Source organism: Salvia splendens, chromosome 2, assembly GCF_004379255.2.
Source record: "Salvia splendens isolate huo1 chromosome 2, SspV2, whole genome shotgun sequence".
Classification (NCBI taxonomy): Eukaryota; Viridiplantae; Streptophyta; class Magnoliopsida; order Lamiales; family Lamiaceae; genus Salvia; species Salvia splendens.
The window spans coordinates 32,551,359-32,565,545 of NC_056033.1; the positions used below are offsets into that span (position 1 = coordinate 32,551,359).

General features: G+C 38.5%; 3 protein-coding genes across 7 annotated transcripts; 2 read left to right on the forward strand and 1 right to left on the reverse strand.

Moving 5' to 3' along the window:
* The first annotated feature begins 729 nt into the window (after positions 1–729).
* Positions 730–5,725, forward strand: LOC121792228 (DEAD-box ATP-dependent RNA helicase 57-like). 2 transcript variants are annotated; one of them, XM_042190100.1, is made up of 12 exons: positions 730–939; positions 1,117–1,228; positions 1,505–1,626; positions 1,809–1,900; positions 2,083–2,179; positions 2,353–2,433; positions 2,505–2,737; positions 3,242–3,436; positions 3,627–3,717; positions 4,616–4,738; positions 5,084–5,234; positions 5,316–5,725. In XM_042190100.1, the coding sequence occupies exons 1-12, from the start codon at positions 859–861 to the stop codon at positions 5,513–5,515; spliced, it is 1,578 nt and encodes a 525-aa protein (XP_042046034.1). In that variant the 5' UTR covers positions 730–858; the 3' UTR covers positions 5,516–5,725. The 2 variants fall into 2 exon arrangements, with proteins under 2 accessions (XP_042046034.1, XP_042046035.1); XM_042190101.1 differs by having other exon boundaries at positions 876–939; positions 1,117–1,194.
* A 318-nt stretch (positions 5,726–6,043) lies between these two features.
* Positions 6,044–9,940, forward strand: LOC121792239 (beta-1,4-xylosyltransferase IRX9-like). Of its 3 annotated transcripts, XM_042190110.1 has the most exons (5): positions 7,431–7,648; positions 7,765–7,811; positions 8,137–9,121; positions 9,347–9,569; positions 9,664–9,940. In XM_042190110.1, the coding sequence occupies exons 3-5, from the start codon at positions 8,481–8,483 to the stop codon at positions 9,769–9,771; spliced, it is 972 nt and encodes a 323-aa protein (XP_042046044.1). In that variant the 5' UTR covers positions 7,431–7,648; positions 7,765–7,811; positions 8,137–8,480; the 3' UTR covers positions 9,772–9,940. The 3 variants fall into 3 exon arrangements, 2 of the variants coding, with proteins under 2 accessions (XP_042046044.1, XP_042046045.1); XR_006048855.1 differs by lacking the exons at positions 9,347–9,569; positions 9,664–9,940 and having other exon boundaries at positions 6,044–7,648; positions 8,137–8,481; XM_042190111.1 differs by lacking the exons at positions 7,431–7,648; positions 7,765–7,811 and having other exon boundaries at positions 7,846–9,121.
* A 131-nt stretch (positions 9,941–10,071) lies between these two features.
* Positions 10,072–13,147, reverse strand: LOC121792232. Of its 2 annotated transcripts, XM_042190105.1 has the most exons (7): positions 12,858–13,147; positions 12,217–12,759; positions 11,833–12,027; positions 11,507–11,746; positions 11,117–11,334; positions 10,716–10,970; positions 10,072–10,629 (listed from the first exon to the last, which is right to left on the reverse strand). In XM_042190105.1, exons 2-7 carry the CDS (start codon positions 12,611–12,613, stop codon positions 10,435–10,437), a joined length of 1,500 nt encoding a protein of 499 aa, XP_042046039.1. In that variant the 5' UTR covers positions 12,614–12,759; positions 12,858–13,147; the 3' UTR covers positions 10,072–10,434. The 2 variants fall into 2 exon arrangements, with proteins under 2 accessions (XP_042046039.1, XP_042046038.1); XM_042190104.1 differs by lacking the exon at positions 12,858–13,147 and having other exon boundaries at positions 12,217–12,801.
* Positions 13,148–14,187: the final 1,040 nt, after the last annotated feature.

A 14,187-nucleotide genomic window follows, 5' to 3' on the forward strand; every position in this document is an offset into this window, starting at 1 on the left:
AGCTTTTATTGTTAATTATGAATATGATAGTACTACAACATTAATTTATATCTCCTGCCACACTTTATTTTTATAGTTAATGTTATAGTCATAAAAAAATTACTATATTCTCATTGTTAGATAAGCTAATACTCCCTCTGTCCCATTAGAAATGAAACGTTTTCCTTTTTGGTCTGTCCCATTAAAAATGAAACCTTTCTAAAAATGGAAACAATACTCTCTCTACTTTTTCTTCTCTCTTACTTTACTCTCTCTTCATTAACTCACAAAACAACACTACATAAAATCTCGTGCCGAAAAGCAAATGTTGCATATTTAATTGGACGGAGGGAGTACTTTATTCGTTCCACTCTAGGTGAACATGTCCTACTCTAAATAACAATATTTTTAAAAATATACTTTATTCATTCTACTTTGAGTGAACTATTTTAATGTCCCACTCTAAATAACATATTTTTAAAAATAGAAATATCACTATGTCTATTTTTTCACTTCTTTCTTATCTTATATTGTCTCCACTTAACTCACAAAAGATTATCCTCATTCATAGCACCTTTAGGGTTATTTATTTTATTTTATATTAATTTTAGTTTAATTCTATTATATTAAATATATTATTGAAAATTTTAATTTAAGAGAAACATACTATGCCCCACCCGCCTCGCTCCAAAAATAATACTCATAAAGCGCTTTTGGTAGGCACTTTTTGCACAATCGTGTTTTCTTATTTGTAGTGCAAAACCCTAATTCGATTTCGTGGTGGCTTAAACCCCGAAAAAGGTTTTAGGAGCGCTCAGACCCGTGATTTCAAGAATCAAAATTCACGCTCTTTCAAGACTTCACTTCGATTCATTTGTGATGGAAAAGGACACCTCTTTTCTCTTCTCCGGCATCACTTTCAATCGCAAAAAGTTCGCTCCTGATTTCGCCAGATTTCAGGTAATTATAGAAAACTACACGAATATATTTTTGTATTCCCTCTCATGAATCTGTTTAGGAGCGGAATGTTACCCGCGGAATGTGGATTTTCCTGTAATCGAAGCTCCTTGAACATTCTGATTCCAACGCTCTTACAACTTTTTTCTTCCCTTTTCTTGGAAATTTTCTGTGATTTAGGAAAAGGAGGCTGACTGCGCAACAGATGAACCGGCTTTGTTCGAAAATGCGGATCCTGAAAGCGAGCATGTTGCGATGGTGCGTACTGATAAGAAGAGAAAAGCAACTTCGGGTACTAGTCGTGTTATGTTTTAAGTGATTTGCTGTGATGGAAGTATTTTGTAATTGAAACTAGGAAGTTCAGAGGTTGGTGTAGAAGGACCCAGGCACGAGATGTAAATATAGTCACATTGCCTAATTAGTTATGGTGTTGTGAGATGGGTAGCGCAGTGAATAATTCGTGTGTAATTTGAGTTCTCAAGTGAAAGTAATAGAGGGGTGCAAGGTATTTTAAGCTATTCATTGAGGCATTGAGCTAACTTTGCCTTTTCATTGTCTTGGCTTTCAGACCCAGTTGAAGGGTTTAGTGTGTTCAAAAGTTCAAAATCAAAAAAAGCAAAGGATCAAATGGAAGAAACCAATGAAGACAAACTTCTACTTGGGAAGAAGGAATATCACCGTCAATTGGAGGTATTGATCTATATTCTCATTCATCATTTGCTGCCATTGTTTTATATATGTACTTATAAATGTAAAAGAGGTTAGGGATGTATAAATTTTGTGCCTTTAATGATTATAATCACATTTTAGCATAGTCACGTGGAAGAAAAGCGTAAGATATTGTTTCCTAATGTCTTTCTTTGTATTGTTAGAGGGATGCTCTTTTCCGGAAGAAACATAACATTCATGTTTCTGGGAGTAACATCCCATCACCCCTTCAGAGCTTCACAGAGTTGAAATTAAGGTAATGATGATGTAAACTCCTCTAAATTGATGCTAGCTTTATTCATTCATCCGATGCTTTGTTCAACTTCTTTATTTATTTTTATTGTGCCTGGATAATAGGTACTCAATTTGTTAAAGTTTTTAAGTTTTTAAGTTTTTAAGAGTTACTTATGAAAATTCCACATGCAAATCTCTATGCAGGCATAACTGCAAATCATATTTATTACGCAATCTGGGGGAACTGGGTTTTAAAGAGCTGACACCGATCCAGAGGCAGGCTATTCCAGTCTTGTTATCTGTATGATCTTTCATTTGAGCTACTTCTTCTTTTGTTAGTTTATTCAGTAGTTACTTCCCACTTGAATAATCGACTCTGAACTTTGTTAGCTTCATTTAATCTATTGCCTCATGTTATAACTAATTGTTATTCCACAAAATATGTAAATTCTGTTACTTTTATTAATTGTCCAGGGAAGGGAGTGCTTTGCTTGTGCACCTACTGGTTCAGGAAAAACTTTTGCATTTGTCTGCCCAATCCTCATGAAACTTGAGGTATACAGTTGTTAAACTACACTTTTAATCCCATTTTCCCCTGAAGTCCTGCTAACACTACTTTCTTTCAGCGTGCTTCAAAGGATGGCATTCGGGCAGTGATCCTTTGCCCAACACATGAATTAGCAGCTCAGACTACTCGAGAATGCAAGAAGTTGGTTAAAGGCAAGAAGTTTTACATCAAGCTAATGACTAAGCAGCTCACTAAAAGTGCTGATTTTTCACAGCAGCCTTGTGACATTCTCATATCCACACCTTATAGGGTGCACTATGCAGTTCGCAAAAGAAAGCTTGATTTGAGCAAGTAAGATACCTAATCCATATTGTGGGCCTTTGTAAATGGTAATAATATTGAAAACCTTTTTGACTTTGTGTTTGTATTTTGGTATTCATGTTTGGGCTTTCCATAATTGGTTGAGTCTATGTAATGGCCTAATGGAGAAAAATTCTGGTCTCTTCATATTTCCATCTACCAGGGTTGGGTTACTAATTCAAGTTACTTTCTCTATTATTACTCTCACCTTAAGCCAGGAGCAGGCGAAACTTTTGGAACTAAAGGTTTAATGGTTTGTATTGGGGCAGGGGCAACCTCTCCCACCGGAAAAGAACCAAAAACACAAGCAGTTTTGCTGAAAATAAGCAGCTTATCTTATTTAGTGGATGAATAGAAAATGCACTCACATTGATTGAGCTAGATAAATTACTTATTTTCTGAATAATTGTCTGATACCCTCTTGATTCTGCTCCCTCGATGACTTTGTGAATTGGCCTTGGCTTCATTGGTAATGTGACCTTCTCTTATGTGCAGGGTCGAATATCTTGTCCTGGATGAAGCTGACAAGCTTTTTGAATTAGGTTTGGTGAAGCAGGTTGATGCAGTAGTCAAAGCATGCTCAAATCCTTCAATATTGCGCTCTCTATTCAGTGCTACTTTACCTGATACCGTTGAAGAGCTTGCACGTACAATTATGCATGATGCAGTCCGAATAATTATCGGTCGAAAGTAAGAAACCACAACTGAATTGTGATTTATTGTATAAGTTTAATTTGTTATATCAATTTTGATCCATTCTTAGCTGATTTATTGGATAATGCATGTAACTTCTACCATTTCTATCCATAGAATTAACTTAGTGTAGAAATGTGTTGTTTATTCCTGCACTTAAATGGCTACTCCTTCATATATGCCACAGGAATTCTGCTTCTGAAACAATTAAGCAAAAGCTCGTGTTTGTAGGAAGTGAGGAAGGCAAGCTTCTTGCTCTTCGCCAAAGCTTTGCTGAGGTAAGGTTCTTGCTTGAAGTTGCTGTATGACTTATTCTTGTTAAGTTTCATTTTATTGGAGGACAGAGGTGTATCCTCTTATATGTTATGGACTTTGATCTTAAAAGGGTGGAACTAAGAAGTAAGAATAAATTGCTTTATGTAGTTTTGCTAATTCTCTTACGTGGGTGGCCTAAGGTTGCTTGGTTCTACTTATTGATTTCAAATAACCCCCTACATTTTCCTCATTTCCCAAAACTACGTAAGGATATTAACAAAGTTCTTTTGCTAAACTTTTTCTATCTCTCCTGCCACTTCACCATCCCAAACTGCCTTAGTCTCCATTGACCATTGTTCTGTCTCATATCATGCGTCACACTAACAAGCTGATACATTTACAACTGAACCACCAAAATCATTACATGCTAAGCATTAAAGTTACCAAGCTGACTGCCTAAAAGATACCACCTTTTCCTTCTCTGGATTCTGGGATTGAAGTGTCTGGCTCTTTGTAATCTCTTAGATTAGAAGAGAAATTTAGGAAATATTAAGTTATTAGCTTTGCTATGACCTCCCGGAAACTTGGATGAAAATGAAGTTAAACCTGCATCTGAGATTGTCATGATGGGATTGTGAGGCCAGCCTACTGTGAACATCCCTGGGTTAAAGTTATATTCATATATGTGTGTGAAATGGGGGAGGTGGGGTGGGGGGATTATATTGTGGTGGCCTCTTGTACATTAATTTGAATTGAAATATGATTTTTATTTCATTTCGATCAAATGGACTGGTGAGTTTTTTCCTGCAACTCTTTATTTCCCTCTTTCTATAAAGACAAACTCCTGATTAACCATTTTCCATCACTTCAATATTTTTTCAAACTCCTTTTTTCACTTGGCTTGACTCGGATGTGTGCCAGAGTTTGAACCCCCCGGTGCTAATTTTTGTACAAAACAAAGAGCGAGCTAAAGAACTCTATAATGAACTGCGGTATGATGATATCAGAGCTGATGTCATACATGCTGATCTTCCAGAAATGCAGGTGACTTTTTCTGTACTCAATGGCATAAACTCTACAATGATCAAAATTACATGTGATATTACGGTTGTATGTTCCTCATAGGCCTACTTTTTTTATTTTCATCTCCATAGATGCTTCATATATATGCTTATCCAAATACTGGTACTTTTTGTAAGTGCAATATGGAAAAGTTCCTAATGCCTTTTTCTCCGGGGGAGACATACACAGTCTATTCGCACAATCAGTACTGAGCACATATTGTTTATTCAAGTTAGGGTTGTGCTGGGAACTTTTTCTTTTAATTTCGTTTGTGTTTCCCAAACTACAACATTGTGGAATTTCACTGATCCATGTCTGCCAATGCAGAGAGAAAATGCTGTTGATAATTTTCGATCTGGGAAAACATGGGTATTGGTTGCCACTGATGTTATTGCACGGGGCATGGACTTCAAAGGCGTCAATTGTGTAATCAACTATGATTTTCCAGAATCTATGGCTGCATATGTTCATAGGATTGGTAAGTTACCATTTACTGTATGGTGATCTGTTGTGTGCAGATGGAATGCTGCATTGTACTAATATATGTTGTGTTTGAAAGGGCGTTCTGGGAGGGCTGGGAGGAGCGGAGAAGCAATAACTTTGTATACTGAAGCCGATGTTCCTTATCTACGGAACATAGCGAATGTAATGGCAGCTTCAGGGTGCGAGGTTCCTGCTTGGATCATGGCCTTAGCCAAGAAAAAATGGAGGAAGTACAGGCCTCATAGGGAAGCCATTTCTAACAAGCCTCAAGATTAATTCATACCAATACATGATAAAGATCATATGGGTCCAGAATTTCTACTGATCTCCTTGCTTTGTTTGTAATTTTCGTGCCAATCGCATAACATAATTTCATTATTTATCTAATTTCATAGTTGGCTTCCTAACGTTCTTTGATTTTTCGTTATCAGTAGTATGTAATATTGGATTGTCATGTATGAAATGAAAGCAAATGATTTACCATTATTTACATTTGTAAAATTATGTCCTTTACAGCTCTACACTACATAACAATTGGTACAAAGGTCCAAACGAAGAAGTATAGTACTCTAGTACTCATAACATTATTCTCTCTATAATTTGTAAGCACTATTCTCATAACTTTTATTTCATTTAGGTTACTCAAATGTGTAGGGGATATTGGTCGGAAATTTGTGAATTTCTAAGGTGGTTTTTTACGGCAATGATTAAATCAATATGACATTTTAATACAGTATTTATTATACAGATTTATTTGACCTTTAAAATTAAATCTCTGCAAATAATTGAAACAATACGTGGAAAACTATTATCCCTTTCCCTCCCAATAAACCCTCTTGAAACCCTAAATCACACGCATAAATCTTCGATTTTTCTGACGCATTTTCCAAACTTGCGATGAGTTTAGTAGCCGGAGCAAAGCAATCAGCCCGTCTTATGCTCTGCTCTCCTTCATCAACTAGACGCCTGTTTCACCTTCACCCCATTGCTGCTATTCAGCATTGCAACTTCTACTCCACCAAATCTGCTACTACAGTTCAAAAGGTGACCCAGCCCAGGACCCAACGGAAACCTACTGAAAAATCCTTCAGTTTCGCGCAGACAATCGAGAAACAAGCCCACGCGCCGCCGACTGCACTCTGGCCTAGGCCACATCCGATATCCTACCAGCCTAAAATTGCCAATAATTTCAGTTTTATCGGTAGTGTTTCGATTCCTGTTAAATTTGTGACTGATTCTGACGGGAAACACTTCACCGTTGCCGTGGTTTCTCTGGCGGGTGATGGTAGGAGGGCTTCTCTGTCGATTCCTGTTGTGTTTGAGGGTGATTTGGCTCATGTTGCGGCTTATCATGTGAAGGAGAATGATTGCGTTTTTGTTTCGGGGCAATTGAGTGTGGATCCGCTGAGGTGTTTGTCGAGTGAGATTCTGGGAAAGTTTCATGTTATGGCTGAGAGTGTCAACTTTGTTGAGGGAATTGAGAAGAGTGATTTGGATACAAGATTAGTGATTTCTTATCCGGATGTGGAGATTGAAGAGCTTGGTAGGGTTAGGAGTAGGAATGTCGATGATGTCGATTATAATCAGATTTCTCAAGTTGAATCGGGTGGTGCAAAGGAAATCCCATTGTATGAAGCTGAGGCAGTGACGCAACAAGTGGTTGCTGTGGATAATGGAAATGTTGACGTTAGTCACAACAGTTGGGAGGGTGCTGCTAAGAAGAAAGACACGAATCAAATCTTGGATTTGTGGGGTGATCTTGTGAAGCAGCCCCTGGACTGGTGGGATTATCGCAGCCACAAAGCTAATGGATTGGTTAAAGAGAAATACCCCGATTTTAAGAAGAAGGGGACATGGGAGTCCCTTTGGCTCAGCAGTGCTCCGAAATGGATTCTCCCAACGCTTGGAAAGCTGGAGTTTGATGTTAAGGAGATGAAAGTGGAGAAGAAGGTTTATGGAGGTGAAGGGTTTAGTGAGAGGAAACAGAATACTGATCCTAATAATTCTTGGGAGGATTTGGTTGAAAACCCTGGCAAATGGTGGGACAACAGGGCGGGAAAGAAAAACTCAAAAGCACCCGACTTCCGTCACAAAGAAACGGGTGAAGTGTTGTGGCTGAACAGATCACCGGATTGGGTACTTTCTAAGCTACCGCCTGTGAGAGGTGGCCAAAATACTGCTTAAGGAAGAAACATGTTGAAAATTTTGAAGAGCTAGGCGTGACCGGTGCTGTCTTGAATATTTGGAGTCTTTAGAAATCAAATACAGTAATATTATTTTGAGTAGTGGTTAGCTATGAATAATATTGTGAGGCAACAGTTGAGAAACTGATCTGCTTGAAATGTTTGAAGATTCTAGTCCTAATACGTTTGTAAAGATCTTGGTATTTTAGGTGTACCTTGTTTGCAGGTGAGCAGATTTTTGTGCAATTTCTCTGCTTACTGCAATTTTGATGCTATCAACTTTATGAAGTTATATTTCAGCGTGAAGGGTGAGTAATTTCTGTTTATTCATTGGTTTTTCAGGGAATTGAATATTTGTTTTAATTCATTCACCGCAGTTGTGATGGCAGGTTTGTGTTTTGATTTAAATAACAGTTCCATTTCACCATACAAATTTTTAATGATTCACTTGTGCGTAGGTGATGAGTATTGTTATTTGGTGATCTAAATTTAGAGATATAGTAGTAGTAAGTCAGTTGTTTTTCTTTTCGTATAAATAGTTTGTATAGCTTCCTCTGCTTTGAAAAATGCATTTTCAATGTCATTTTATTGAATTAATTTTGTTTGTGTTACCTTAATCCGGTAGATGTAAAGGTTTATTAAACTCACATGATGCATGAGCCTAATTAATAGAATTTCGTTGATTCCTCTTAATTTTTCTTGTCAAAACTTTAGGTGGAGAACATACATCTCAACAACTATCTGGTGCAAAAAAAGCAATATTTATTTCCTGAATTTCTTAGATTTCAAGGCATGACTCTGTCAAGCAAAGCCTCACCAATGATGTGGTTTCCTGTTCACTACATCTTCACCATAAATTATTATAGGTAAGCTCAATCCCCGCCATTTCTAAGAACCTATATCGTTTCCATTCTTGGTTTTCAACCATAGATCTCATCCCAGAATCCATCTTCTTCCCAATAATCCTCTGGGAAGCAACTATTAATTGAAGCACGTCTACATAACTCTGAGAAGCTGTTTCTTGTGCAATCTAACCCTATTTCTGGGACCTCAAAGATATGGGATCTTTAGACAGATCGAAGAAAAGGGGGCACTTGTGGAAGAAAGCCACAATCCATTTCTTGCTCTGTTTCATGATGGGTTTCTTCACCGGCTTCGCCCCAACCAGCAAAACCTCAATCTTTCCCAGTAATGTCACAATGTCGCCACAGCCGATTGAGGCATTCCACCAAGAGAAAATGCAGGGTTTCAATGTAAGCTTGAAGGTAGAAGCAGAACCAGCTGAGGAAGAGCACAATAACAAGGTGGTCCCTCCGCAAGATAAGGAAGAGACAGAGGAGTTAGAAATAAGGAAGCTAGTGATTGTCATCACACCAACGACCACGAGAAACAGGCTTCGTGGGCCACTGCTTAGGAGGCTAGCCAGCATGCTGAAGCTGGTGGCACAGCCATTGCTGTGGATTGTGGTGGAGCAGCAGTCGCTGGACTCAGAGGTTTCTGAGATACTGAGGAGAAGTGGGATCATGTGCAGGCATGTTGTGTTCAAGGAGAACTTCACTGACACGAGCTCCGAGATGGATTTTCAAAGAAATGCTGCTCTGAATCACATTGAGCATCACAGGCTCACCGGAATCGTCCATTTTGCGGGGCTTTCGAATGTCTATGACCTCGCTTTCTTTGAAGAGCTAAGAGCAGTTGAGTAAGTATTTATTCAAGATTAACTATTGCAGTTAAATATATACAGTATTCAACAAAATCAAGACTGATATATGTTGGACGAGGTTAGGCAATTTAGTTGAACTCTAGTTGTTATAACTGTAGGAGATTTCATCAACTTGGATGACCAAGATTCCTCGACTGTCATCTGTTAGTGTCTTAAAACCGGTTTTAAATTTGATGGATTAAATTGAATGTGCTTTTTTAGGGGATTTGGGACATGGCCGATTGCTAAGCTTGGTGCTAACAAGCAGAAGGTGGTGATTGAAGGGCCGGTTTGCGATTCCTCAGAAGTTTTGGGGTGGCATTTGAGAAACATGACAGATGCAACACCACTCCCTCTTCACATCTCAAGTTTCGCTTTCAATAGCTCGATTCTATGGGATCCGGAGAGATGGGGACGCACTTCATCCGTACAAGACTCCTCTCAGGTATGTCTACAATTGTAGATGCTATACTCAATGAAATAGCTCAGGTATCGGTATTTAGACTTTTGTACTAACATGCATTTCTATTGCACTGCAGAATTCAATAAGGTTTGTAAGAAAAGAGGTTCTTGAAGAGGAAGCCAAGTTGAAGGGGATTCCAACAGAGGGTTGCTCCAAAGTTCTACTCTGGGATTTAAAGATGTAATAAGATCCTCTCCCCTACCTAAGTAGAGATAACTAGAACAAAAATGAGCCTTGTTTAAACTCATAGTTTCCCATTCTTTCCTTTTTTTGTCCAAATATACTTGCACATTTCTTTCTAATGAATGTTGTATTTGAAAGTATCAAACTGATGAAAATCAGTCATAGTTCAAGTTCTGGTGTCTGCATAAACTATACTCCCAATGTTCCTTGTTAATTGAGAAGACAAATGAAACACCAGATTGGGCCATTAAATGCACTCTAAATGTCCCTATCTACCAATTCAAATATACCCTAAAAATCATGCAGCAAAATGATAGTAGCATTAAAAATAACTATTCTCGAAGAATGCAGAATGAAACTTTTATAGGGGAATAAGAAGTAGCAAAAGGGAAGTGACAACTAACAAAAATAACGTTGTACTCACAGGCAAGTGAGGTGTCACATTTTTCATGTATTCGATGCATCTATTGTCAGCACTATGTAAGGTTATCTCCAGGACTCTGGAATTCAAGAAGGTGTCTGATTTCAGTGCTTTTCCACTGCTCCATTGAGAAAATGAAGCATCCCTGTTATCTACAGTCGTTTTTGGAAACAAGAAATGTCAATCACACATAGTTGCAGGTTCCGCCTGAGCTGAGCCCCTCTTCTTGTACATCGTCTTCTGTTAAGTATTATCTACACTACTGAGAGGACCCTGAGGTTTCCCAAAAATGGTCGCGAGTATGTTCCTATGGCATTCATCACACAGGGAGAAGTACGAGAAGTGCCCCTCTTCCTCGAGTCTATGCACAACAGCACTAGGTAGAATACGAGCAACAAAATCAGTCATTGATGGAGGAACCACCATATCATCCATTCCCTGTTCAATAACACCAGCAGTCGCAAACATTAAGACTATAAAGCTAGATTATGTCAGTGGATTCAAGTCCTAGGGCAAATCCAGACCTGCCATATGTGAACCGGGCCGAGATATCCAGCCAATTGGCATTCTGGTGGACCATACATAAACTGCAGCCATGAGAAGATTCCTTTTCTTGGACATTTCCTCTGTACTTGCAGATCCACGAGGCTAAAACCCCAGTCCGACACTTGGAGCATAGCTTCTTCGATAAATGGCTTTAGATTGCCCTGGCGAACTGACTCCTCAACATTCCGGTGCCAGATTTTTTCAAAAGCTGATGTTTGAACTAGATCCTTGTCCTGCACGAGAAAAGTTGGGAAAATGTCATTAAGACAGACTAGCAAAGAAACGAGCTTACAATATGGCTTTGTTTTCAATAGTTTGTACATTTCATATATCGCATCAGTCACTGGTTTGCCATTTTGCTAGGAAGAGATGAGACTACCTTCTTTGCCAGTGACAAAGATAACCATTTTTCGAGTTGACCATGCTTTCCAGAGAGGAAAGTTCGTTGATAGAAGTGACCAAGGAACTTTGGAAATCGTCGAGCCAAATAGAACAACATTTTTCTCCGTCTGGTCCAATTCTCCCAAGTCTTAGATAGCTCTTCTTTAGTCATGCTTGAGTCGTATGGATTGACCAATGGGGCAAGCATGGCGGCACCTGCAAGTAAGAGCATTCCTAAATCATCAAAGAAGGGTCCAATGCAAGAAATCTTACTATTACACTATGCTAGTCACAATATTGCAGGAATTCACATTGCAACTATATCAGCTCCCAACACATTAAGTTACTCCATAATAATTCTTTCTTTCAGGAAGGATAGTATTATTACCAGCAACTTTATTTGGAATATACTTTAGAGCAGCCCAAGCATGTAAGGAGCCAGTTGAATATCCCAAAACCCAGAATTTGCCCTTAACTCCTATAGATTCTGCCAAGTGTGACAAATCCAGCGCTGACGAGTTAAGGTTCCTATCAGGATGCGGATCGCTCTCTCCAAAACCCGGAAGATCATAACCGATGAGACGAACACCAAACTCCTTCAGCAGTGACACCTTGATGCCCAATGTACCTGGTTGTTTGATCATATTACACAACATACAAAAATCAAATGAATTGAATATTTTGTTATTCCAACAATGCACACCAATCGAATACCTGTAACAAATCGTGAAGAGAGGAAACCATGAGGGACAATAAGGGAATGCCTGGCTTCATCAACTGTAACTCCGAATTCATGATAGGCCAGGTATCTATTATCTGGAAGCAGTATACGCTCAGCACCGGGAGGATGTAGACAAACCTTCTTCACCGATGAAACAGCACTCTCATGTTTGGAACTCACACTCAGAACTGCACAACATTAAGCACACCGATGATACAGAGTCCTCTTACACAGTCAAATGAAGCAGGATTGGATTGCCTAAACTAAAATTCCTATTTCTTACTAATGACAAATTTCAAAAAATAAAATTAAGGCAAAAATAACAAAATCAGAGATAAAATAAATGAGCAGGAAAGGCAAATTAGAAGAAATATTACCAGCAAGAGCTAGCATAGAAACGAACAAAATGACAAGCCAGACGTGGAGGGGATCGCGATCCTCGGGCAAGAAGTCATTGAGAAAGCTAAATTTGTGGGATAGCTCAGCCAAGGGAGGCTTGGTTTTTTTCACAATGTAAGAGTCGTCGGTCAATATCGTCTGCTGCAAGACATCCCGAAACCCCCACCCTAGTTCCACCGCCAGCTCGCCCCACGCCGCCGCGAACCCCTTGATTTGATCCTTCAAAATCTCCGCCTCTTTTTCCTCCTCCGGCGCCGGCTTCGGCGAGAGGTCGGGCGTCGTTGAATCCCCGGGGAATATTATCCCGGTGTCCTCGACGAAGCTCGCCAGATCATCTCTCCATGAGTTGGATTCCATTTCCGCCGATACTGCCATGAATACGTATGTATATACACAACTACATACACTCCTTATACATATACTCACCAGCAAAGCGCAACTGATTAGTTCAACTCTGAAGCGATTGCCGGAGAGGAATAGAGAGAGAAAATTGTGGGAAAATGCAATAAGAAAAGCAAAAGCTGTAAAGAGAGAATCGGAGCAGAAGATCAGAATATAACAAAGATATAAATATTCTAATAAATATATCAAAGTTTAAATTCATAGGTCACCACGTCACCTGTCTCGAAATTTGGTGTGGATAAGAAAACATTATTTTAATATATTAGATACTTAATTAGTCCAAAATGGATATCTCGAAATAGATTTGAAAATGATGATAGTTTGTAGTACGATCAATGAGTTCAGAAATTCCTATGATGGTGGCCCGGCCCGTGGGACTGGTACCTCTACTTTTGTAACGTGAACTTTAATTTAAGTTGGTAAAGGCAGAAAAAGAAGAAGAAAATAATGGAATCCAAATTCACAAATCGACCGACCAATCCTGCGGTAGCGACGAATCAAATCTGGGCCTTATTTAATACAAAATGGAACAGTCAGTACTCAATTGTTTCACTACCGTAGGAAAAAAGGCAAAAAGTATGTAGCTTCTGCTTCTAGTCAAAAAACAAAAATTAAAAGTTAATGGCTGCTTCTTCTTCTTCACTCTCAACTTTTACTTTATGTGAGAAAAGTGAAGTACATAAAATGGACCACAGCTCTGCAGTTGCATCGCTATAATTGATTAAGAAGGCGTTGAGCTAAGGTTATTTAAATTCACATTCACAGTGGTTTGAGAAGGCGTTGAACTACTAACTGGTTTTCGAAAATAAGAAACTGTAGTGTCTTACTCCATAATCTATGAGCTTGTACTCCCTCCGTCCCGGGCTACTCGCCCATTTCCTTTTCGGCACGAAAATTAAAGAATGAGTGTATAGGAAAATAAAAAATGACGGCTGTAGGTGAAAATTTTTACTAAAAATGGGAAGAGTGCAAGTAACTTGGGACGCCCAAAAAGGAAATAAGTGCGAGTAGCTTGGGACGAAGGGAGTATATCATAACTAGTACTACCTCTGTTTTATTAAAAATAAAGTATTTTCTTTTCAGCTCATTTCATTATTTCATTAAATATGAAATGTTTTTTAAATGAAAACCATATCATTCTACTTTTTTTTCTCTATTACTTTATTCTCTTCTTTAATTTCTAAGGCCATCCACAATAGGAATAGCCAGCAATAGCCCAGCCATAGCCCAGCCACTGCCACATCATCAGCACTAAAAATCCTCCTGCCACATCATCAAAACAAGCAAATAGCCCAGCAATAGGCTAGCCATAGCCCAGCCACATACTATCCACATCATTATTAACAAATATATACAAAATGAAATAATTAAAAATCACACAATATACGGAATTAAATTTACGACACAAAAACGAGAAAATTCACTAATATTAATAAAATATAAAAAGTACATTAATTAAAAAAAATTACATAATTAAAAAAAACTAATGGCGGTCAATCCCCCGTGCCCATAACTCTTCAATTAAATCCTTTTGGAGTCGAATATGA

Excerpts from the sequence above, each read along its gene's own strand:
- LOC121792228 (XM_042190100.1), top strand. The coding sequence starts at position 859 with ATGGAAAAGGACACCTCTTTTCTCTTCTCCGGCATCACTTTCAATCGC. Across the intron at positions 1,627-1,808 it reads AATATCACCGTCAATTGGAG|AGGGATGCTCTTTTCCGGAA; the intron begins GTATTGATCTAT and ends TTGTATTGTTAG. Across the intron at positions 3,718-4,615 it reads TTCGCCAAAGCTTTGCTGAG|AGTTTGAACCCCCCGGTGCT; the intron begins GTAAGGTTCTTG and ends GATGTGTGCCAG.
- LOC121792239 (XM_042190110.1), top strand. The coding sequence starts at position 8,481 with ATGGGATCTTTAGACAGATCGAAGAAAAGGGGGCACTTGTGGAAGAAA. Across the intron at positions 9,122-9,346 it reads GAAGAGCTAAGAGCAGTTGA|GGGATTTGGGACATGGCCGA; the intron begins GTAAGTATTTAT and ends GTGCTTTTTTAG. Across the intron at positions 9,570-9,663 it reads CCGTACAAGACTCCTCTCAG|AATTCAATAAGGTTTGTAAG; the intron begins GTATGTCTACAA and ends ATTGCACTGCAG.
- LOC121792232 (XM_042190105.1), bottom strand. The coding sequence starts at position 12,613 with ATGGCAGTATCGGCGGAAATGGAATCCAACTCATGGAGAGATGATCTG. Across the intron at positions 11,747-11,832 it reads CTCTTCACGATTTGTTACAG|GTACATTGGGCATCAAGGTG; the intron begins GTATTCGATTGG and ends TCAAACAACCAG. Across the intron at positions 10,630-10,715 it reads GCCCGGTTCACATATGGCAG|GGAATGGATGATATGGTGGT; the intron begins GTCTGGATTTGC and ends GTTATTGAACAG.